Source organism: Odontesthes bonariensis, chromosome 16 (assembly GCF_027942865.1).
Source record: "Odontesthes bonariensis isolate fOdoBon6 chromosome 16, fOdoBon6.hap1, whole genome shotgun sequence".
Taxonomy (NCBI): Eukaryota; Metazoa; Chordata; class Actinopteri; order Atheriniformes; family Atherinopsidae; genus Odontesthes; species Odontesthes bonariensis.
In genome coordinates, this window is record NC_134521.1 from 21,409,831 (window position 1) to 21,433,835 (window position 24,005).

The following is a 24,005-nucleotide window of genomic DNA, read 5'->3' on the forward strand; positions in this document are numbered from 1 at the left end:
CCCCCAGGTGCTCCAGGGAATGTCCGGTTCGTTTTAAGGTTCACACACTTCTCCGGTGTTTCTTTAGCAAAAAACACCAGGGTAAACCGCTAAAAATTAGGTTCTCATGCAGGCCAGATGTTTGCAGCTCTCAGCAGGTCCTTTAAGATCATTCTTCAGTCTGTGTAGAGACACACCGCCTGTCACCGGAGTCCATTTATGGGACGAGGATGTAAACTTCTTGTAACCTAATGAGGATCGAAACAAAGTTATGTCCCCATCTTCACAAATAGTCTAATCAGGACAAGAAGCCTGGGGAACAGTAGTTTACTTTGTTGGGTCATTTTGTACATTCTTTGAGTGTGACGACACTTTGACGCAGAGCTTCCTTTTCTCCTGGAAAGCCTTCATGCAAATACTGTATGCTCATATTTAAATGAGTTCTCAGAGAGACATTCTTTAAAATGACAGATGTCCTAAATGCAAATGAGCGACAGGAGTAGACAGATGAGTTAAACAAAAAGGGGAAGTAATAGTTCATGCGGGAAAATCTTCAACAAGTTTGACTGCTGACAATTTTCCTGAATGTAACCAGAAAGAGGAGATGAGTGGGAGGGAGGCCTGCTTAAAAACACCCAGGAAACTGTAGACTTCCTTGTCGGTTAGAAACAGGTTTTCTTTTTTCTTTCTCGTCTTCCTTTCATCCCCTGACAGGTATTACATTATTTACAAATGTGTAACGGGCTTCAATTAACACACAACATTTCTATGTGGCACAACGGCATCCTGTTCCTGTGGTGTTGCAGGTTTTCTTCTTTTGTGAGGACACATCTCAGCCACCTGGGTTCTAACAGGGAGGCAGGATCTAAAATTTAAACAGGTTTGAAACATTTATCACATGCAGATCGAATGAAGCGATAAAGTGGTTTGGTCGGGTCAGCTTGAGATACGTAACAATAAAAACATTTTCCCTAAGCCTGAGCTTTGTGGCCGCAACTTAATGAAGATATGAGAAATGAAATAAAAACTTCATTACTGTGCGGTTTCTCGGTTGAAGGGTTAAGTCGATGCCTCTGCAGTGTGATAGCGCAGCACTTCTGCTGTGTTTTTTGTGCACATCCTGCTCACTGAGCCTCAGACACGTGCAGGAAACACACAGCACATGTGATTGTCTTCTGCACAGATGCCAAATGAGAGCATCATGACCACTGCGAGGTGCTGACTCCTCCTTTTTGATCCTCACGACGAAGCATTGGAGAAAAATTTGTCACAATATGTTTGTCAAATTAACGGTGACAGATTTAGCTCCTTAGACAGAGCAGTGGGACTCGCGTTTTGTTGCTGGGGCGCAGTGAAGGAGTTGGTTCAAGAATTCCTCTCTCAATAGAGGAAACTTTCTGTCTTCCTTTCGAGCTGCTGAGTAAGTGCACATTCAGTGGTGAACTTTCAACGTCAGTAACTTGATAAAAAAAACAGTCTGAGTGCTTCAGACAAAAGTCCGTTAAGACGGATGCATCATCAGCTCTAGAATGCCCGTTAACCTCTCAGCAAAATAAGCTTATTTTGTTTGCTTAGTTATTAATAAGATGAAGGGAAGTAACGAGCAGATTCGTCCCAAGAGAACCATCACAACACCAAATAAACTAAAAACTTGTGTTTGGGAGTATTTTGGATTTTACTACATTAAAGCAACTCTAGTGAAGTTTGGGAACCTTAAAACTGTGAGCTTCAGACTCGTTTTGAAGTACAAATACTTTTGGTATGCACACTCTCAGGCCTGAAGCTGCCCTAGATTGCTCTGTGGCCGAGATACCACAGTTCACGACTTTGGTTTCCAGCCCTGCACCACACTGTTTTGCTTTACGGTCCCTTGACGTTTTTGTGTCCATTTAATGGTGTCTTATTGACCTCCTAAACGTGAATAAAATTCATGTGTATGGCCGTACATGGACATCTGTTTTTCTGACAGCGTGTTACATCCCACAACTGTAGGGGCAAAAAATGTGCCAAATTCTCTCTCGCCACCCAAATAAGGCAGCAGAGGCTACTTAAGCAAGTAATTGACAGGTGTTTAGCGTAGTCCGACTGTCTAATTTTCAGCACAGTCAGCTAAAACAGACTCATAAAACGTGCCATACCATATGTATTGTTTTGGTCGAGGGATTCAGGAACTTCTGTTGGAAATGGAGCCACAGTAAAAAAATCCAATTAACTCTGCAATCTCATTACACATAGCTTTGCTACACATGCGAAACATTAAGATGATAATAATGGATAAGACACTGAAGAGTTGCCTGTTCATTTCAGATTTTTTCTTAATCTGGTGTTTGGAATAAGTGACAGCCCCAGTGTACATAGGTAGCAGCTGTTTCTATAGCTGTGTTATATTTTTACGACACTTTATAGGAAAGAAAAAAAATGCGTTGGAATAACTATGTTTAGGTGTGGACCTTATTCCTTCTGCTATTCCTTTAATAGCATTCCACGTGAATTAATTTTTTTTGCAATTAAGAGCTACATCATAGCGGAATAGCGGAATCTAATATTTTTATTTTGAAATTGCCGATTTTCTCTTACAGACTTTGAATGAGCATAACCTGAAATGGGTTTGATTTCAAATATTGCATGTTGCAGATTGATAATGTTGAACAAAAATGGTTTACAGTGTGATATTAAACTCACACATGTATCTGCACTGGAATTTGCTTATATGTGTTTAGCAGGACTGAGCAAACAAGACAGTGAGGAAACCCTCTGACCAGTTAGAATGTGATATAAATGTATGTCTCCCTGCATAGTAAAGACATGGCTTCTTCTGCTACTAGTGAGTAAAAACCCTGGGGTGTTTTGGACTTGAGTCCAAGTGTACGTATACAAGTCTCCTAACTGTATTATCTGGAATGCGCTTGTCCCACTTTGACAAATTAACGTTGGTAAGATTTTTACATGTATTTTAAAAGTCCTCTTTTAGTCTGGCTAACAATATCTCAATTTTTTTTCTTATATCATGTAAACGCACTGCGAAGGCTTCTGAAGGCTGATATTTAACTGACTATGAAAACATGATCGTTTGCACCGATCACACCCCCTGAATCTTTTTGGTGAATTGAAATCTTCCTTTGCCTCCATCACAAGGTTCCTAAGTTTGTCTGTATGTTGCCTTGATGTCTGTGATTACTAAATTATGAGGAAAAACAGCTACTGCAGGGCTGGGGAATTAAGAAAATGTCAAATAGTGCACTTTAATTGGCTCTATTTGTATGTGATAAAAAACAAGTGTTGTTATCAAATGAAATGCACAGTTAAACACCCCAAACCCTGTAAAAAGTTAGTGGCATATCCCAAGGCTTTGACACCAACCTTGATTGTGAATTTGAACAAATATGTGTGTAAAAGCGGAATCTATTTGCACATTGAAGTCTGTTTTTGGTGTAGATCAAATAAAATTGGTTGAAATTTAATTCAGCAGTCTGGTGACTTTTGCTTTCAATGGTTATCTTACATACAAGCATCTTGGTCTGGTTAGCAGCATGGTAACATATTGATTCAGTAGCTTGAATGATTAGTTGCTACTTGGATTGGATGCTTTACAAACTACCAGAATAGGTGGAATTTGGCTCCAGTGGTAACCAATGGCTGTGAAGACAGACTCAACTTACAACTGTTATCAGATATAAGGTTAGGCAAAGGTATAAATATCCCCATAGCAGCTCCATATGGCCATTTCTCACAATATAAACTAACCGTCTGGCCAATTAGGACTTCAGTACAAATGCTTAAAAAGTGTTCATCCTCATGATTTTCATGGACGGGATTTCATTGAATAGCTGCTGTGGAGAAGACATCCGGCATCCGAGATCCAGACATCATATTTCAGTCTTTTCTGAAAGATCTGGTCCTTGTGGCACAATCACAGAAAAGCCCCAGGCGCTCACTTTAGCAGTTTGCAGCCAACTGTGATGTGACTAGACTGTGAAGTCTCACCTCTTCATCTGACGAGTCCCTTAGATAAGGATCGCATCCTGTCTTCAGGTGAAGGAGTTCAAGTATCAGTCATTAGTGTTGGGAAAAGGGTCAGTGGGATCAATTGTAGGTTGGCTATTGTATACCATACTCTAGTGGTGAAGAAGGAGGTCCAAGATAAGGGTAGGGACTTGAGGGCCCCTTATGTGACACCTTTGTAAATTAGATGATTTGTCAAATGTTTGCTCTTTCCTGCATTGCCAAAGTTATTCCATTTCATCTTTGTAAATTAAATTAGTTTCCACGATAAACCTCAAACTTGAAGCTCATCTCCAGGTAAGAAGTAGTGTTGAGCAAACTGGTAGACTGGTTATATGACAACATCACAAAACTGGCTTACAGAAAGGAGTCCACCACATTATATCTGCCCGATACTCTCTGAATGGACAGAGATTCAGAGGCTTTGATGTGATTTCAAACACCTGGCATCAGATTCTCACTGTAGAGGCCTTCAGAGTCAAACTGTGGCCTGACAGAGGCCTCTTTGTGAATGTGAAGCATGTCCAGTACAGTACCGGAGATTCTTTTCATCTACGTTACACCTCCAGTGATCTATTGAAAAAGTCCACTGATCCTCAACCAGATTGCCAGAATGGGGAATGTCATGTTTTGTGCATAAGGAGCCGGTGTGGGACCAACCAAGCAACTTCGTGAACTGTCATGACGCTAATTTATTGTCTTTTTGAGAGGAAAACAATTATTTTGGAATTTCAACGGGCGCTATAGTCTGTTAATTAGAAATGTTAATTGGAGTCACGTTCCAGTTGCCCTTTCAGATATTCAGCTGTTCATGCTTTGCGTTTCACCTCCTTTGTTATCTACAGACTTCTTCATTGTTCTTCAGATTGACCTGCTCCATTCACTTTGAGGCAGGGCGGAATAAAAACTTCAGAGAGAAAAGAGATCATTAGTGCAGACGAGAGGGGAACAAAGAGGGTGTAGCAGCAGGAGATAACTGGAGCAGAAAAACTCAAAAATTGGCATCAGTAGCCACCAGTCACTGGGTCATTGACAGGAAGTGACTCAGTTGACCAATAAGACTCGTAAGTGAAGAAATCAAAGGGACGATCAACCCAGGTTATGTTCATTCACCACCACAGAAGGGAAGGATTGGACAAAAATGATGCTACTGGTTGCTTTTTTTCCTCAGGGAAGAAATATTTATGAATGAAAGTTGCTGGCAAACTGAAAAATAGTAAAGTAATCTCACAAAGGAGATTAGCAGATTATTAAAAATCCATAAATTACAACCAAGGCATTTTGAACTATTGGTTTAACTTGTCAGTTGAATATATGATATCCAGGCGTTGAATAGGGGATGAAAAAACCCAACACCGCAGTGACTAAGGTTGGGTCCTAGCCCGACTATTTCCTGAACAGACCCAAATCATAAAGGTTTTATTAGATTTCATTCATGGATTTACTGCTGAACATATTACTCAGTTCTCTGCCAGAGCATTGCAACATTTTGCACCAACGAGTTCTTGTGGTTGGTACGGTTTGTTAGCCTGTTTGGTGCCATGTTTACTGAAATGATCATGGTCAGATCTGCATGAAGACTTTGTCAGAGAAGGAGGAAATGTTATAAAATGTTAAACTCAGTGAGTAACTAAAAAATACAACCATTTCTGATCCGGCGCCATTTATAAAAACAAAACCAATCCTGCATTTTGCAGTAATTAAAGTTATCCCATGTTTGAACTGTTTGAACTTCAGTTTTTTTTCTTTAATCTTGCTGACAGGAAAAAAAAGAAGTGAACAGTGTTTGTAAATCAGGTATATATAAAAATAGTTTTTTTTTCCACTTTTGTGGGATGCCAGGTTGTTGAAAATCCCCCACTTTGCTTGCACTTTGACTTCCTGTAGAGAAAGAGCTGCAGCACAGGAAAAGAAAATCCATTTATAAACCATTTGTCATCAGTTACAGCTGCAGATTTGAAATAATCGACTTATTCATTAACTCACACAGAAAGTTTAACAAGCTGTGAATATGTGTGCATGTATGAAATAGCACAAAAAGAGAGAACAATGCAGTAAATGTGCAACACTGATTGTAAAATTCTGTCACACTCATTTCTATCAGTAATAAATCATATATATTATATAGAGTAAGAGACATATGCTTTCTATTTTTTATGATATTAATGAAGGGTCTGATGATCCATTGGCAAAAGACAGTCGCTAATTTCTTTAAATACAAATGTCAAAAATTTATTCTTATAATATCCTTTATGAATCAGGAACAATTAATTTTTCAGATTGTGTGGTCAACAAGAATTATTGAATCAGTCTATTGATGCTTAAAATGCTTCAGAGAGGCACAGAAATACGTTCAAATGAAATACAAATTTGTGTGACTTAAAGAAGACTGTAAATGTGCATATAAGGAGCCTAAAACGTGTATTCTGAACAGAAAACATCCACATAATAAACACGGTCGCCCAACTGAATCTCCAGAGTTGTCTCACAATTGATTCCTTCTGTTGTGATACAAATGACACACTCAAAGGGGTAAACAGTGCACACATGTGCTGTTTCAGTGGGCGGTTATGATTATGAACCATCCAATTAGCTCTGTATTGAATTAGAAAAAAAGATCCAGAGTTGAACAATGTGGCTGCTGATGTGACTGTAGCCTCAGTCTGCCCCAGATGACCCACTGAGTCTGGAAGTAAATCGAAGTGGCTCGAGGATAGACATTAAAAACGTATCCTGTGACACACAGAAAGCCAGAGCAGTGATTTAAGGGTCTCTGTTGGCGCTGATGTCTATGAATGCAGCTGCAGAAAATGAACACAGAAAGAAATCTTTGTGTGTTCTCTTTCTTTAAATTTAGTTGAAGACTGATTGTGATCGTCCCTTTATGGATGATGTGTTTTGATTTGTGTTTTCGTTTTAGTTTTGAAACAAATGTTCCTGTTATATCGGTGTTCGGTTCCTATGAGTTTTTTGTTGGCGTCTAGTCATCAGAGATTTGCAGATGTTTACTTGACAATGAATTGTGATCAGCAGTTCTGCTTGTTCACATTCATTCTGTTTTGGTGGAAGTAGAAGATTCAGCCTGCCTAACTTGTTGGTTTTTATCATGGAGCCCCCTGAGATCCTCTGTGTGATACCGGATCATAAAGGTAAAGCTTTTCTGGCTCGAGTCACACCGCTCTGCATGCTTCATGAAAGGTTTGGCAGATCAGTTTCTTCCTCTCGCCATAATTTCACCGGGTCTCCCCGATTGACATTTGTTTGCGACATTTGGAGTTGTGTTTTTTCTTGAAGCACAGCTGAACTAAAAAAAAAACCTAGATATGCATCTATATCCTTCCCATGCGAGTATGTTCTTGTATAGGTTACATATGACTGTTGTTTCAACTCCATTAAAACCCGTTGATTGTCAAATATTAAATTAGTGAGATGTAATAATGATACCCAAATGAAGGCGGAGTAGGGGGGAAGGTGATAAGGAGGTCCCCTTGCAGCCCGAGTCTGCTGCAGCACAACTGAAGGGATGTTTCAGGGTCATCTGAGCCATCCCTAACTATAAGCTTTATCAAAAAGGGAAGTTTTAAGCCTAATCTTAAAGTTAGAGAGGGCTTCTGCTTCCTGAACCCAAACTGGCAGCCGGTTCTTAGGACTTAGGTTTTGTGTGTCATCTGTGTTCTTAAAGCACCCACAGTCCTTTCCGCACCTGAAAGGTGGTGCAGACTGAAGATGTACTAGTGTTGGCACAATATGCATTTAAATTTTTATGTTTGCTCCGTAAAGTCTGTTGGCGTTGTGATGTGTACCATCAAAGGACAGCGATGTATAGATTGTCAATGTGAATGGCTGTTAGGTAGCTAGCTAACATCTACCAACTATTTAACAGCCTGTTAGGGCTGTAACTGATGGTGGAGCTGTTGCTATGACCTTTGCCCACTTGATAGAATTGTTCCAGTGTGGGATATCCAAACCAAGGAAGGACTCTTTCTGACTACGAAGGACTTGACTATGATTGTTCCATCCTCTTGAGAAAGCATCCTTAGCTTTGAGAAGCAGCTATGATCTCTCTTGGTGTTATCAACAGAACTGTAGTTGTAGCTTTTTGGATAAGAACTTTTGGGACATCCCGATAAGAAGGAATTCTAACCTAAAAGTTGAGAATAAACTAAAATGTTATTAAAGATTGTTTAAAAGCAAGCTGATGATCAAAACAATATAAGACTCCTGTTTTGGCATCTCATTATTAGGCAATAATACAATATGACATATTGAGATGAAATTGACAGTATCTGTATAAACACGCTCCTATCCTCGTGTCGTGCAGCTCTTTGAATCTTTTCTTTATTGATATCAGAGCGTGAACATCTTTGCATTTCTGGCATAATGAAGATCATTGTTCCCAGTGCGCTGTGGGGGATTGGGTTGTAGTGGTGTGGGCGGTAACAACAGAGGGTATTGTTTTGTGTGTCTTGGTTCCATGTTTGGCCAACTGGAATCAGAGGTCTTGACCTGGACTCAGTTTGGGCTCCTAAACAGATGAGCTCACACGTCTCCCTACAAACCAAATATCTTAATAGTGTCTTGAGATTTGATATCTAAATGCTAGCAGATTGAGATCCACCAAACCAACAACAGTAAAGTTATCAGCACTGTTGTCCTACGATGTCAACTGTTTGCATAAATCTGTTGGAAGTTGGAAAACTTTTCCAAGAATTTCAGCTGCTCAGCAGTCCGTGGTTGTTGTTGTCTGATTCTCCTCTTCATGATGCTTTGTACATTTTCAATAGGAGACAGCTGCGGACTGCAGGCAGGCCAGTCTAGCCAGGCCCGCCGCTCCGCATACGCAGAGTACGCAGAGCGCGTAGGGCCCCAAGTACCTGGCGGGGCCCCCAAATTAAAGGTTGTAAAAAAAATGTCATGATAGTTATTATATTATTACATGAAAGAAAATATATAAATTAGTCATGAACAGGCCCAGCGTATTTCTTAATTCTGTGCCCTATTACTCGATTCGGGCAAATTAGATGTGTTTACCTTATCTATAACCCCCCCCCCCCACCACCACCACCCCCACCCCCTTCCTGAAATGGTACAGTCTTCAAAGTTACCGCATCGGAGGTGGTGGAGCATCCTCCTACCTGACGTTTTCCATGTTATGCCCGTTAACAGTGAAGAAGATTTAGAATGTCAAGTAAAAGGCCACATGATTCTGGCGCTGACAAAAGAAAGAAAAGAAAACGGAGAGACGCTCGTGCATCCCTTGCTGGTAAGTTCGTGTTTTTGGTGTAATTGTTTTGCTAACCTAACGTTCAGTGATATTGCTGCCAGCTAACCTCAGCTAACGTCAGCAACCTAGGCTTGGTTAGCGATTGGATTTGACGAAAAGTTTGGAGTTACCAACAAAATCTACGAATGCTGGCGACGTGTAGAGTTTGTGTAAAGTACAGCACTGTCACACGTTGAGTGGCGTAGCAGGCCGCCAACAGGTGTGACGGGAATGATTGACATCTACCCATCATTCCCCTAAAAAGCGAGAAAAGTTAACAAGACAAACGCCGTAATGGCATAAAAAAGAAGTTATATTAGTGGCGCGGAAAAATGGAGGAAGAAAAACGGCCCGAGAATAAAGGTAAGGCATGTGTTGGGTGATGTGGGCTGGATAGCTGGAGGTGGGACGTTTTTTTGTGTTTATTTGTCCTGCTAACTAGTCTCGGATAAATGTTGTGTAGCTGGCTGGGGTTTGTTCGTTATAAACTCGGCTTCAGTGTTTGCCTCGTGAAAGTTTGCTTATATAAGATGAGTATGACAGTCAGTCCTGCCACGGGAAAGACTGACTGACTCCGGTTTATTCAGATTCTAGCAGGGAGGGAGGCATGTTGTTGTCCTGCTCTGTCATTGCTCAGTGGAAGTTGTCTCTCAGGTCTTCGACACGATTTTGGCATTACTTAAGATTCATTTACTAAGTTTGGTGTGTTATTTATAGGCCTCTAATTAGAAGTGTTCTACTGTTAGTTTTTTAAGTGAAATACAAATATTAGGCATCCTGTTGATTATTTTAGAATATTGTGGCATTGGATCATTATTCTTAGTTTTATTACTTTAACTAGTACAATGTGTAGATAAATGCAGAAACTTTTTAAAAGTGACAACTTCCAAAACTATTTTGTTCCTCTGGCCATCAGGATGTACAACAGCTTTAAGTGATGGCGCTTCTGTATTTCACTGGTCACTTTATATTTCACTTTGGTCTTATTTCACTGGTCACTTTAGATTTTTAAACTGTTTTTTTTAAATATTTTTTTAAATTCTTAGATTGTTTTTAAAGTGTTTATAATTGTATAAACATTTTTTATTGCTTTATGTCTGCTACTGGATGCTTGAATTTCCTTCGGGATCAATAAAGTATCTATCTATGTATCTATCTATCTATCTATCTATCTATCTATCTATCTATCTACTTTGTAATTGGGTACAATCTTTAAAGGGACGCTGTACATTACAGTTTAATATTTTTAAAAAACTCAAAATATTTTATTTATTGTTTTCTTTGTATTATATGTTCTTATTAGTTTAACTTGCCTGAGTGGTTCAACTTAAAGCGATACAAGGTAGTTTAGCGGCAGTATAGCGATCTCTATTGGTCAAACTGAAATTCTACACTGTCGTAAAAATGCCCACCTGTACACACCCACTAACTAAACATCGTGGCGAATGCTGCCGTTGTGTTATTTAGTCAGTACAGTTAGGTCATCTGATTCACAAGTGTAGACTGCCCACATAAGATACTATAATCAGAGATTTTTTGTGGAGAGAACTCAAGATAATATGCTATAATACTGTTGCTGGAGGAAGTGGCCGGGGACAGGGACGTCTGGGTTTCTCTGCTCAGGCAGACCCGCGACCCGACCCCCGGACAAGCGGCACATAATGGATGTATGGATGTATGGATGGACTGTTGCTGATCTTGAATGGGATTCTTCCCTCATCATGGTGTATTCGTGGAGTGATTCCTTTGTATTAGCAGACACTTACAAAAGTTACATCTTAAACAGATGCGCGCAAGCACTACCAACACACGCCGCAATAAACGCAGACTAGCTCTACACTATTCCGATTACAATCACAAATTAATCAATTTTCATTTGTACATAACAATTCTTGTTCGGATCAAAACGCTATTCTTATTCTAATCAGGTCAGCCCGTGTATTTCTGAAGCTAGGCTACGTCTCGAACTCAGGAGGAATTAGAGCACCGTCATCACCTGTCTCTTTATGATCTAAAACGCAGATCACTAAGGTAGATGAACAAGATCACGCTTGGAGAAATTTCACAAAGATGGGAAGAGCCAACATCGAATGTTTCATATTCAGTCTGTGAAAGGCAGAATAGGAAACGCTTGGTGTTGGCTCTTCAACGCAAGCGAACACATAGCCTACAACTACAGCTAGCATACAGTACCTAGCTAAGTGCCGTAAACACAAACGACTCTTCTCGCGCATCACGACACTTCAGAAGTGGGTCGCTCCTGCCGAAGTTACATATGGGATTTTCAGCATACAGACCCCTGTTGGGAGCGAGACAGGCTTCATTCGCTTACCATTGACTTGTTTAACCTTTGTTAAACTCCTGAAGGCTATAATTTTAGGTGAAAATGCTACCTAGTGCCCCTTTAAGATGTTTAATTTAAACTCTAGCCTGTTTTGCTCATGAAGTGTAATAGATCTTAGTGTTCCATCTAAATGGTTAGGAATCTCTTCATTGTAGTTTGACAAACTAGGGGCCCCCAAACAGCATCTTGCTTAGGGCCCCCACAAAGCTAGAAACGGCCCTGAGTCTAGCACACACACTCTGTGTGGATGAAGCCACGCTGTTGGAAGTCGTGCAGAATGAGGTCTGGCATCGTCCTGCTGAAAATAACCACACACCTCCCGGGAAAAGACGTCACCTCGATGGTAGCATATGTCTCTCCAAAACCGCAACATCCATCTTTGCATCAATGGTCCCTTCACACAAAGGAAGTCATCCATGCCGTGGACACTGATGCACCCCCATACCATCACAGACGCTGGCTTTTGCACCTTTCTCTGATAACAGCCTGGATGCTCTTTCTCATCTTTGTAGAAACCGACGTCAGTTTTTCCCAAAAGCAGCTGAAACGTGGACTCATCTGACCACAGGAAACGTGTCCACTGTCTTTCTGTCCATGAAATGAACTTTTGTCCAGAGAACTCGACCGTGTTTGACATATGGCTTCCTGCTTGTGTAATACAGGTTCAGGTTACATTTCTGGATGCAGCCGTGGACTGTGTTAAGTAAAAAATGGTTTTCCGAGCTCCTCCTGAGCCCATGTGGCTGTAGTGATGATGGTGGCATGACGGTTTCTCCTGCAGTGCTGCCTGAGGGCTCCAAGGTCATCCAACAGTGGTTTCTGTCCTTGGCCTTTACACTCTGAGGTTTCCCCAGACTCCCTGAATCTTTTCACAATATTCTGCTCTGTAGATTCAAAGTTATTTACAATCTTACCCTGAGAAATATTTCCTTGTTAGAAAGACTAAATCTTCTGTCAATGCTCCTTTTATATCCAACCCTGACACCCTCACCTGTCACCTGTTAATCTGCTGATTGGAGATTCTTCCAGATAGATGTTACTGCATATTTTCTAAACTTTTCTGTCTTTTTTCGCCTCTTTGACAGCAGTTTTTAGTGTGTTGGTACATCAAATTTTGAATTTATACTCTCCGAATACAAAGAAGATGTTCCGTGAAGACAGTGAAAATAATTTCTTTGATCTTGTGTCTCTTAATTAAAGGTTCAAACAAATTAACACATTACAAATGAAGGTTTTTGATGTATTTTAAAAAACTTTACAGCCACAATATATTTGGCTTCTGTTGTGCAATTTCATACTACAGAATTTTTCCTGAATATTTTGTATTTTTTCACGAAAATGTAACACTTTCCTCTGATATTAGCGTGCTCGGTGAAGTTAGAATGAGCTTGAAATATCCTCTTCCTTTGCATCTGTGTTTGTTTAGAGCGGGATTACAGCAGCCTGTGTGAGCGGCAGCCCATCGGACGGTTGCTGTTCAGGGAGTTCTGTGAGACTCGACCCGAGCTGAGACGCTGCGTCAAGTTCCTGGACGCTGTGGTAAGTAGAGGCTGTGTTGCAGAGTGGTGACCTAAAACTACCTCTCACATGTGTGCTAGAGTGTGTTTCTTTGTCAGGGTGTTTTTTTGGCCCTCAGTCAGTGACTCTTTGTGAGGGCTCAGACTTGGTTTTAGGGTTTAATATGAGGTGGACATTATGTTAGTGAGGATGTTTGGTTCTCTTCCCTGAAATGCTCCTTTGTTCATGTTAAAGGGCGATGGGAGGGGTGTGTGTGTCAGAGATGTCTGTTTTCTCCTGGTATTCTCACCTCATCTTGTGTCGTGCTTATAAGAAGGAAGTCAAGTGTTGAAAAATAGAACAAAAAGGTTTCATGGAGAAAAGTATCACATGAGACAGGCGGGTCCCTGACCCCCAAACTGAAAAATAATACTGTAGTTGTTTTGTTCTGTGATTATGTTGATGTTTTCTCATCTTCTTGCCTGTTTATCTAGTTGTTGTTGCTTTTTTTTTTTTAGTAATTTTATAGTTCTTTTGCTCTTTTTGGGGTTCTTTAGACTATCTTTGGTTGTTTTGGTTGTAATTTTCTTCTCTTTTATTATTATATATAATGTAATTGTTTCTGTCTTTTTTTGCTGTTGTGTTTTTTATTTCTATTAATTTGTGTTTTTATTTGCATTTTATTTCTGTTGATCTATTTCTTTTTTTTTTTAAGACTTCGTGATTTTTGTTTCTTTTCTTTTTTGGCCTTTACCATTTTTATGTATCTTTTTTATTCTTATTTCCCATGTCTTTGGGGTTACTTTAATGTTGTGTCTTTTAATTGTTGACTTTTTTTATTTGTTCTTTGTATTCTGATATATTGTTTTAAAACTTTTTGCTGTTTTTGTGTTTGTCGGTATGTAAGGTTTAGTTTTTTTTATGCATATATTTTTTGGTTGTTTTGTGTCCCTTTGTGAAAGGACTTCATAATATTTATGATAATTTCCTGTGTGGTTGCTTTAGTTTAAGTTTTTTTTAAATGTAGTTTTTTACTACTTTATTAACTTCTTAATGAAGTAAACACAGTAATTCTTAACCACAGTAATATTGACTTCTGTCTACAGAGGTTCTTTTCATGATTAACTTTTGAAAGCGTATGCATAAAGAAATGGTCAGAAAAAGCAAATTACATACTGATAATCCAAAATGAGTTCTTACAACTCTTGTTTGCATCGCTGAAGTCCAGTTTTCACAGTGTTAGTTGTGTTTGTTGTTTACTATTGTCTTCGGTGGTAAATGTCTGCCTTTTTTTAGCTGCTTAAAGCTTCACTATGCTGAGAAAACATCAACAGAAATTGCTTCCTGAAATTGTAAAAAATGACACGATGACAATGCTTTGAGGGACACAAAACAAACCCTGTTCACCTCCAATGTGCTATCTCAGCAGATAAAAACAGAACTGTGGGAAAGTATGCTTTTTTTTAAATTTTGGTGATATGACACTTGAGCAGCTGCCTTTTAAAAGTCCTTGAACAGGATGCTGCTGAAAGTGAAATTTGGTTCTCATGTTTGGCCTTTGATGCAGGAAGTTCAATTATCCTGAAATGCCTGAATGAAACACTTGAAATTTGGAGAGAGGAGGAGGAAGTGGGATTTAATATCTGTTTAATGAAACACAGGAACTCTTGACTTCTGGAAACACACTGCGTCAGTGAGTCACCCTTTCCTACCTCCCATGTTGCATCCCTGACACAAACACTCACACATATTGGTCTTTATACTATTTTCAGAACCTTTCAGCAATCATAGCCTAATGTCTAACCCCAACTTTTACCCTGATTCCAACCTGGTTCCTAAACGAGTCTTATCCCTCAAAAAGCCGGCTGAAGCTTTGAGGACCATCCTGGTTGTTGTCAGAAAGCCGAAATGTTCTCACTACACTCTGACCTCATCTGTCACGGTGAACGGCTGACTGCTCGCTCCGCTCAGTTCAGGAATGTTTCATTCCCACCAGTGTGGGATTTTTTTTCTTTTTCTTTGGGTGCATGGATTATGAATGATAAACCACGTGGTCTCCTTTTCCCCTTTTATAGACAGAGAAAGGTCATACTGAAGGCCATGATGCTTAAAAAGGCAGAATTAGCTAAAACTATAATTTCCCTCACATGGCCGGCAGGGGCTCACCGCAAAAAACTTGGATAAATGTTCAAGATAAAAAAAGGGTATTTCACCTGATAAATTATATTAGTTAACATTTTCTTGAGGTGTTTATGGTATTCTTTAGTTCATCTTTATGTACTATTTGCAAAGAGACTGTCCTTTTAAAAAAGAACGACTCCAGGAATTGTTGTTCACGCAAACAATAACAACCTGCCGTGTAAATAATTTAAATTAGGGCTGGGCAACGATTACAATTTTTAATCTAATTAATCACATAATTTCCCTGATTAATCACGATTAATAGCATTTGTACGCAAAATCCAAATATGAATTCAAAAGTAGTGTACAGCTTTTAGCATTTAGTTTTATTTTAAATGTACTGCCATATGAATGAAAGTGCCATAACATTTGTTGTGCAAACACACTTTTAACATTTTTATGTAGAAGCCTCGCTCCACTGTCTGTTTAGTTGAATGACATGCTGGTATCAATTGTGTGTTTTGCCTTTAAGTGATATTTTAGACTGGAACTACTACGGTGAGAAGACAATTCAACTTGGCAGTGTTTACGGATGACTTTGGTTCTGTCGACTCCGTCGTCTGCAAGAACTTTAAAATGAAAATGGCGGAGTAAAAGTTCCGTACCCTTCTCCATGTTTGGTGGATCCGCCAATTACTTTCTTTTCCGGTTCCGCAGCAGACAGCAACAGACTTTTACAAAATAAAACAAATAATAAAATCAGCGCTAATGCGCGATAAAATATTTATCGGCGTCAAATAATTAATAAGTTAACGCGAAAATAACGAGTTAACTCGCTCAGCCCTAATTTAAATAATATGCAACCTGTACCTGTACCTGTCGTTAGACTAGCTGCATGGAAAGTATCAAAGTGGGGTTGATGAAACCAAAATGGTGACAGTGGTGTTGTACAAAAACCACAAGAGCTTGAATAGGGGCAACTGGACTTCTTAGATCTTGAAGACGTGTTACTTGAAGATTTGCCCTTATTCAAGCTCTTATGATTACCATGACCTGGATGACAGAAAATCTTCATCAACATATTCAGTCCTAATCATGATGTTTTATTTTTATACACACAAAAGTAGTTTTGATTTCTACCCCTAACCTAGTAATGGTATGGGCTGAACCCAACCAGGAATTGGCAAAACCAATTTTGACTGGGTGTCAAAATTGGTTCCCATTGGCAAAAGCTCTACGTGTTACTGCAAGATCCACCCCTCCTACCTCCTTTAAAAGACTTTGCGGCTTGTTAATATTAACCCCAAATACTAGAATAATCACAGTAATGAGCTGACTGGTATGTGAGTATTTGTAATGAGGGATGTGTGGCCTGTACGTGTGAAGTGCTTTAAGTGGTCAACAAACCTAGAAAAGACTGATATACCACAGCAGTCTGTTTAGTGTGGTTGGAAGCTTCAGCTTCAAACACATGCTGAGATTAATATAAACTGTATAAAAAAATGCATATTTGACCTTTAGGATCACAGCAGCTTTCCCGTCAGACGGTATCATAATCATAGAGAGAAAACACTCAAAACGATTAAGCCTCATCCAGACAGGATTTATGTCCCAGGCTGGGGTGGGGGTTGGTTTTAGTACTACCTGTCCTGACCAGGGATTTCATGGAGGACTTTGCATCAGAGGTCACAGCTGGTAATGACATCACTTTGCACTAAAAATCTGAAAAACAGTGTATCCAAACACTGTTAACAGGAAGATGATCAGGACAAGAGGTGTTAATAAACAGAATGTTTATTGTGCGGTAATCATGTTTAATCATGTTTAATGCCAGCGAACATATCTGAGCTTGTACAGCCTTGTACTCCTTTCTGAACACAGAGGTCTACGAATCCTTTGCTCTTGGATGTCCTTAAATTAGTTTTGCTTGTGGCTCCTAATCTTTCGAGCAGCCTACCTTTTTCGAGCTCAGACCCTCGATCATTTTAAAACTTTTAAATCCATTTCTTCTCTCTTCGAACATTGTTTTTTCTCTCACTTTAATCATTTATTGAATGTTTTACCATTTTATTTTTCACTGATATTTCTTGCCATTTTTGGGGCTGTAAATGATATTTGTTCAGCTATCTACAGCAGTTTTAAATGCGTGATATAAACAATCTTTAAGTTGATTTCAGACACCTTTGACTTAGAGAGCCTTTACAGTTGAAAATGCCTTCTGAGAGGCCAAAACCTGTAACTCTGTCCTGTAATCAAAGCCTATTTTAATGTCAATTCCATATACTAGTACAAGACCCAGTACTGAAAGGAATAAAGGCTGCTGGAAAGCCTCCTTTCCAACTATTGATTTAATCATATGGGGTGTGTTTGTAATGAACACATGGATATACGACAACTATCACTGAGGAAAGCTTCAAAATGTGGCCATTCTCCGGCAAACAAGTGGCTTTATGATCATCTGTTATACTCCACGTCTACCACAACATCCCTTACTTGAGTCTAAATTCCCATGAAATGATGAGCGTGATAATAATACAATGAATGTTTTACCGTCATCTCTAAGCTATTGTGATGAAAACATTAAAAGGAAAATACATTTTTGATTGTTTGCAGTCTGATCTTTAGAGCTAGCAAGGTTAGCAAAGACTACATCCGTTCCTTTCTTGGTCGGCTCCAGTCTGACTCCAAACAGCTCTTACAGCTTTCAGACGTCCAGCGGATACAACTCGCATACGAAGCAATTATGCCTCTTTTACCCCACAACCGCTTCCCGTCTCATCTCTGAGAGCACGGCAAGAGGACGAGACGGAGAAGCAAAATGAGATTTGAACCATCTCCGCTGTCACTTAACTTTAGTTTACAGGCTTTCGCTGTGAGAGGGGAGAGGCAGCACTTTGGAGTTTTCCAGTCAGGCTCAGCTTACTGCTGATCATTCACAGCGAGGAGGAGATGCATGCGTGCTGCGTGGTGCGGAGCAGGCTTCTCAAATCTCCTCCATTAAACCTGAAATTGGTAAAAGAGATTTGCACACACACAGAGCTGGTAGTTCAGCTGAGCAGTAATTCAATATAATTGCTTATTGACTTTGAGTGCAGTCATCAATGGCTTCATCAGATTCTAGTTCTGCAACATGCCAAATGATAGATGAACGACTATGAGCTGATTAAAAACTTTCTAAACCATGTATCACGGTCAGTCAGTCAGTTCCCTGCCAGTGTCCAACTCCAGAGCAAAAGAGCAGATATGCATACCTCTGCTAACTGAGATTCATCAGTGAATATCCACCGTAAAATGCCAGTAGAGTCATTTGAATGGTGCGGTTCTAGGACTATGTATCAGGACTTAAAATGAGATAAATCCAACCTCAGATGAACAACAACACATGATATATCACACTGCGTCATTATTTATTGAACAAAAACTGAGACAAAACACAGACGTAGTTTGTGAAAACTAAGTGAACCGTTACTGCTTCCACAGGAATTAAGAGAGTAAGCAGCAGCCAGGTGCTCACGGTCAATGCACTGACTAATTTATCATCAGTAAGTGTGAGAACCTCTAAAGATTTTGTCAGTTTGCTGGTCTGGAGCATTCAGCTGCGTGTTAACACAATGCCAAGGAGGAAAGACATCAGCAATGATCTTAGAGAAGCAATTGTTGCTGCCCATCAATCTGGGAAAGGTTATAAGGCCATTTACAAAAGATTATTCACAAGTGGAAAACATTTAAGACAGCTGTCAATCTTCCCAGGAGTGGAGGTCCCATCAAGTTCACCCCAAGGTCAAAAACCCAAGAGCTACATGTCAGACTCTATAGGCCTCAGTTAGCTTGTTAAATATTAAAGTTCATGACAGAACGATTAGAAAAAGACTGAATAAGTATGGCTTCTTTGGAAGGGTTGCAGGAGAAAGCCTCTTCTCTCTAAAAAGAACATGGCAGCACAGCTCAGGTTTGTAAAGTTGCATCTGAACAAACCAAGACTTCTGGAACAATGTCCTTTGGACAGAGCAGACCAAAGTGGAGATGTTTGCTCATAATGCACAGCAGCATGTTTGGAGAAAACCAAACACAGCATATCAGCACAAACACCTCACACCAGCTGTCAAGCACGGTGGTGGAGGGCTGATGATCTGGGCTTGTTCTGCAGCCACAGGAACTGGACACCTTGCAGTCATTGAGTCCACCACGAACTCCTCTGTTTACCAAAGTACCAACATACTAACACCTTATACTGTCTGACATGTAAAACCTTAGAGCTGAAAGATGGTGTACTTTCTTATTCACAACTTTATGTGCTAGGGTCCTGGGTTTAGATGCACTACTTTGTCTGTTTACATAAAAACTCCTGCCTTAGTCATTACAGAACTTTGTAAATGATGTGAAAAGAAAGATCCAAAACCTTTGCAAATTTTACCATTGGATTGTTCTTGTTTTAAAACAGTTTTTTTTTTAATTGTGAGAATGCATGAAGCATTCTCACTATTAAGTTTCTGTTTCTCTTTATTATTATTCTTCCGCCGTTTTTCGGCATTTAACTACTTCAGCATACTTTGAGCTATTTCAACAAATTTGGTATCAAAATGTTCAGCTCATTCAGCTCTTGATGGGAATGTATTTTTGGTGTTTGTAACTTTTCAACTTTTTAAGATATTAAGCTTTTTGTTCAACTTTTTTCCCATTGAAACTAATGTTAAATTTTCAAATATTTTCAAATCCTTTCAAATCCTTTCAACTCTTTCAAATCTTTCAAATCTTAACTAGTTCAGCATACTTTCAGCTAGAGACACCATTCAAATTTTAAAATGTTCATAAGACATTCAGCTATTACCAATTGTTTCATCTTTTAAAAATATTCAGCCAATTTTGAAATATGACAGTTTCAAAAATATGAAAATTAAGTTCTCCAAATCCTTATCTTCAAATGCTTTCAAATCCTTCAAAATCTTCAAATCTATTCAAATCGTAACTGCTTCAGCATACTTTAACCTAGTAACACCATTCAAATTTTAAAATGTTCATAAGACATTCAGCTGTTACCAATTGTTTCATCTTTTAAAAATATTCAGCCAATTTTGAAATATGACAGTTTAAAAAATAGGAAAATGAAGCTCCTTCTTGGATTTTAGAGTGAGACATTCAGCAGTGCTGATAAGTTTCAACTTTTCAAACAAATTACTATAACTTTCATACAGTTTAACTGAGAGAAACAAATTATACCTTAAAATGTAGGAAAACTTGTCCTCTTTCAGCCAATGTAACTCTTAAAGAGCTGACATGGACAGATTTTGAACTATGAGCCTTTAAGCTTGAACAACTTGTCAAATTTTGAGGAAATCTGCCATTTTTGAATCAGATTCAAGTGTTTCAAACTGCTTCGATTTAAATATAGTTGACTCCACAGATGTAAAAGTACTTCGCTAAGTTCCTCTAAGCCTTCTGCTTCTAATGGTGTCAAAATTTTTTTTCTAGCTGCTCAACTTTTCTCACAAGACGCGATAGAAGACAGTCTGCGCCTCAGATTTGTCCCGCGGCTGCAGCAGCTAGCTCTGTGTCTGTCTGTGTAGTCTTTAATTAGGTCAAATGCACTTCAGGGTGTAACACAACAGAATGGCTTAATGGTAACACTACTAACCTTTTGTGAAATTTGGCCCGGGTTCAATCCCCAGCATGTACAGCTCATACTTTATAATTTTTTTATTTTATAATTATTTAAGCATACTTTCAGAATTTTCAACTGTTTCTAGCTTAATTTTATCTTCAAATTCTTCAGATCATTTCAAATCCTTCGAATCTTAACTACTTTTGCATACTTTCAGCTAGAGACACCATTCAAATTTTAAAATGTTCAAATCTTTTAGCTTTTTAAGATTTTTCTTTATTATGGTAATTCAGCTCATGCATTCTCACAGCTGTTTCGCAGGAACAGGTCTTTCTAGTTTACTTTACCACAACTTTTTTCCAGCAACTGAAAAAGCCCCTCGTGACTCTAAACTGTTGCTGTGTTTGACTCGTGATGACTCCAAACCATTAACACCTCGACCACCAAATATTACTTTCATGAACAGTCCCAGTTCATTGTTGGTCCCAGGAGAGAAATCACTGGTCTTTCTTGTCACGCTGTGGTTTTCTTTGTTTCTTTTTTTGTACCACAACCGAGACATCTACCCTCCTGCTTCTTGCTTACTTCAGCACGTGCCTGACCAATTTATGAGAGCAGACTAAGTGGTCGAATGCTTGTCTCGACTGATATTAAAACTTTGTGTTCTGCATTGTGTTTTTAAAAGAAACACTCCTTCATGTGTATCCTGTCAACATTTAGAGGTTACCTCCGCCGCCTCAGTATCTGATGATTTTTGTGTTTCTGTGCAGGCCGAGTATGAGGTGACTCCGGATGAGAAGAGGAGAGAGTGCGGTCAGGAACTCATCAACGAATACTTCAACCCAAAGGTAGCTGCGGCTCTCAAGTCGCCATATATTACATCACATGGTGGGGTGAGGCCACAGTGATCGGAGAGAAATGTAGTCAGAAAACAACTGTTCTTATACTCTGGTCCTTCGGAACCGCTGATGTTTCCCAGCTTCAAAACACCTAAATATTGCTCAATGTTTTTTTTTCTCAAGCATTTTAAAGAGCCATGAATGGAAATCAGGTGTGTTGAAGCAGGGAAACATCTAAAACATGCTGGGCTGTGGCCTCCCCGAGGAGGTTGAGGAACGAGGAACGAGATTACATAGACATATTTGTGTGTTGTGGCCACAAAATTATGTAATTATGTATTGTTTATTCAACAAGAAAGCCACACAATACATTTACTGCTCTGGATACATAAAGCTTGTTTCTCTCTGAAGTAATGCAGACCTGAAAGTGGAAACTTAATTAAATGGAAATATAGAAACACGAAGGAACAAAAGGAAACAAAAATGCATATGAAACAGTGAACTTGAAAATCACATGGGTTTTTATAAGTCCCTGGAGGATTAAACAGACTTTTCTTTTGTTTGTGTGTTTCTTTCAGCCTAAAATGTAAGACTTTGGCTCTTTTTTTGTTTCAGAACAATTAGAAATTCAAAGTGGAGCGAATGATGCGTTATCTGAATAGGATGAGAGGCACCAGAATGTAGTAAAAGGTTTGCAGAGCTCAAACTCAGAACTCAGAACAGTACAGGAAGGTGATATTATTTTTTCACTCTAACAGTTCTCTGCTCAGTTTTAAGACTATATGGGCAGACAGAGACTGCAGACCGAGTGGTAACAGTAACAACAGATGGTGTAATCCTGGACATGTCACTGAGAAGGAGCTTCTCTGCACCCCAGATGTTGAACTGTTGGCTGTGTGTTTCTCTCCATGTTGTCTACTGAGAGACTTCACCTGTGTTACCTGCTGACAAAGCTTTGTACCACACCTTCCTCTCTGCTGCACTTCAACTTTCTACATGTGTGTCAGCTGATTTATATTTTATTTTGTTATCCGTCTGTAACAACAGCAGATCTTTAGTGATAATTAATACTGCAGGAATATAATTTCCCTTTGGGATGAATAAAGTATTATTTTTTAAATGTAAAATATCTGCAGATTTTTGCGGAATCTGGCTGAGATTCCTCTGATTCTCCAATTCTCCTGCTGATTCTCTCTGTGTGTTTATGATTGTGTTTTTCTGCTCTGCTTGTGACTATCCGTGTTTAAATGTGTCAGAACTTGTCGAAGTCTGCAGAGTGTTGACAATAATCATCAACGTGTGTCCCACCCAGTTCATCTGGCTTTCACTGGTTTCACTGCCAGACTCAAGTGTTTTTTCTTTTTTTATTTGTTTCTGCTGCAGTCGGAGTACCATGTGTCAGAGCTGGAGGAGGCCATGATGGCTCAGTGCACTGACAGGCTGCAGCATGAGGCCTGCAAAGAGCTCTTCAAGGACTGCACCAAGTAAGTGGTTCTTCAATGTTTCTGTGACATAATTTGCTGCTATACTGGTTGTTTTTTTTCTACCCTTTAGTAGTTCTGTCACTGTCTGTGGGTTTTTTGTTGTTTTGGTTTATATTTAGTTTTGTTTAAGTTGCATTAGTCTTGATTTTATGTTGTAATATTCATGTTGTGGGTTCAATTCAGTTTTATTTATAAAGCGCCAAATGTGATCTCAAGCCACTTCAAACATACAGTCCAATTCAAGCCAATTAGAGTCCAATTCATTGTAATACAATCATAATCAAATCAAAGTAAAAATCATTATATTCCAAATTAGTTCAATTCATACAGATTCTATTTAAAAAAAAATACAGATTGCACCGAAACTTCTCTTCCATTCAATCTCCCGTCCTGAGCATGCACGAGACGACTGTGGAAAAAAAAGGGTCCCTTTTAACAGGAAGAAACCTCCATCAAAACCGGAACCAGGAAGGGCAGCCATCCGCCTCAATCAGCTGGGGTTTGAGAGGAGAGGAAAGAGGGGACAACAAGCACCATAACACCAGACCAGGGATACCTGCTGAGAAAGAGAAACACACATGACAACAATAATGTCATAAGTACATGGAGAGTAAAGAGAGCAGAGTGAGGAGGGGTGCATCGTGGGAGGTCCCCCAGCAGTCTGGGCCTATAGCAGCATAACTATGTGATGTTTCAGGGTCACCTGAGCCACCCCTAACTATAAGTTTTATCAAAAAGGAAAGTTTTAAGCCTAATCTTAGAGGTAGAGAGGGTGTCTGCTTCCTGAACCCAAACTGGCAGCTGGTTCCACAGAGAGGGGCCTGATAACTGAAGGCTCTGCCTCCCATTCTACTTTTAGAAACTCTGGGAACCACAA

General features: G+C 39.4%; 1 protein-coding gene across 1 annotated transcript in view; it reads left to right on the plus strand.

Annotated features, from left to right (window-relative positions):
* The window catches only part of grk6 (G protein-coupled receptor kinase 6), a 76,295-nt gene that overhangs the window by 27,789 nt on the left and 24,501 nt on the right, over positions 1 to 24,005 (plus strand). The window contains exons 3-5 of the mRNA XM_075486575.1: positions 13,015 to 13,127; positions 21,576 to 21,653; positions 23,028 to 23,128. Of these exons, the coding sequence (XP_075342690.1) occupies positions 13,015 to 13,127; positions 21,576 to 21,653; positions 23,028 to 23,128 (292 nt within the window). The remainder of the gene's footprint in view (positions 1 to 13,014; positions 13,128 to 21,575; positions 21,654 to 23,027; positions 23,129 to 24,005) is intronic.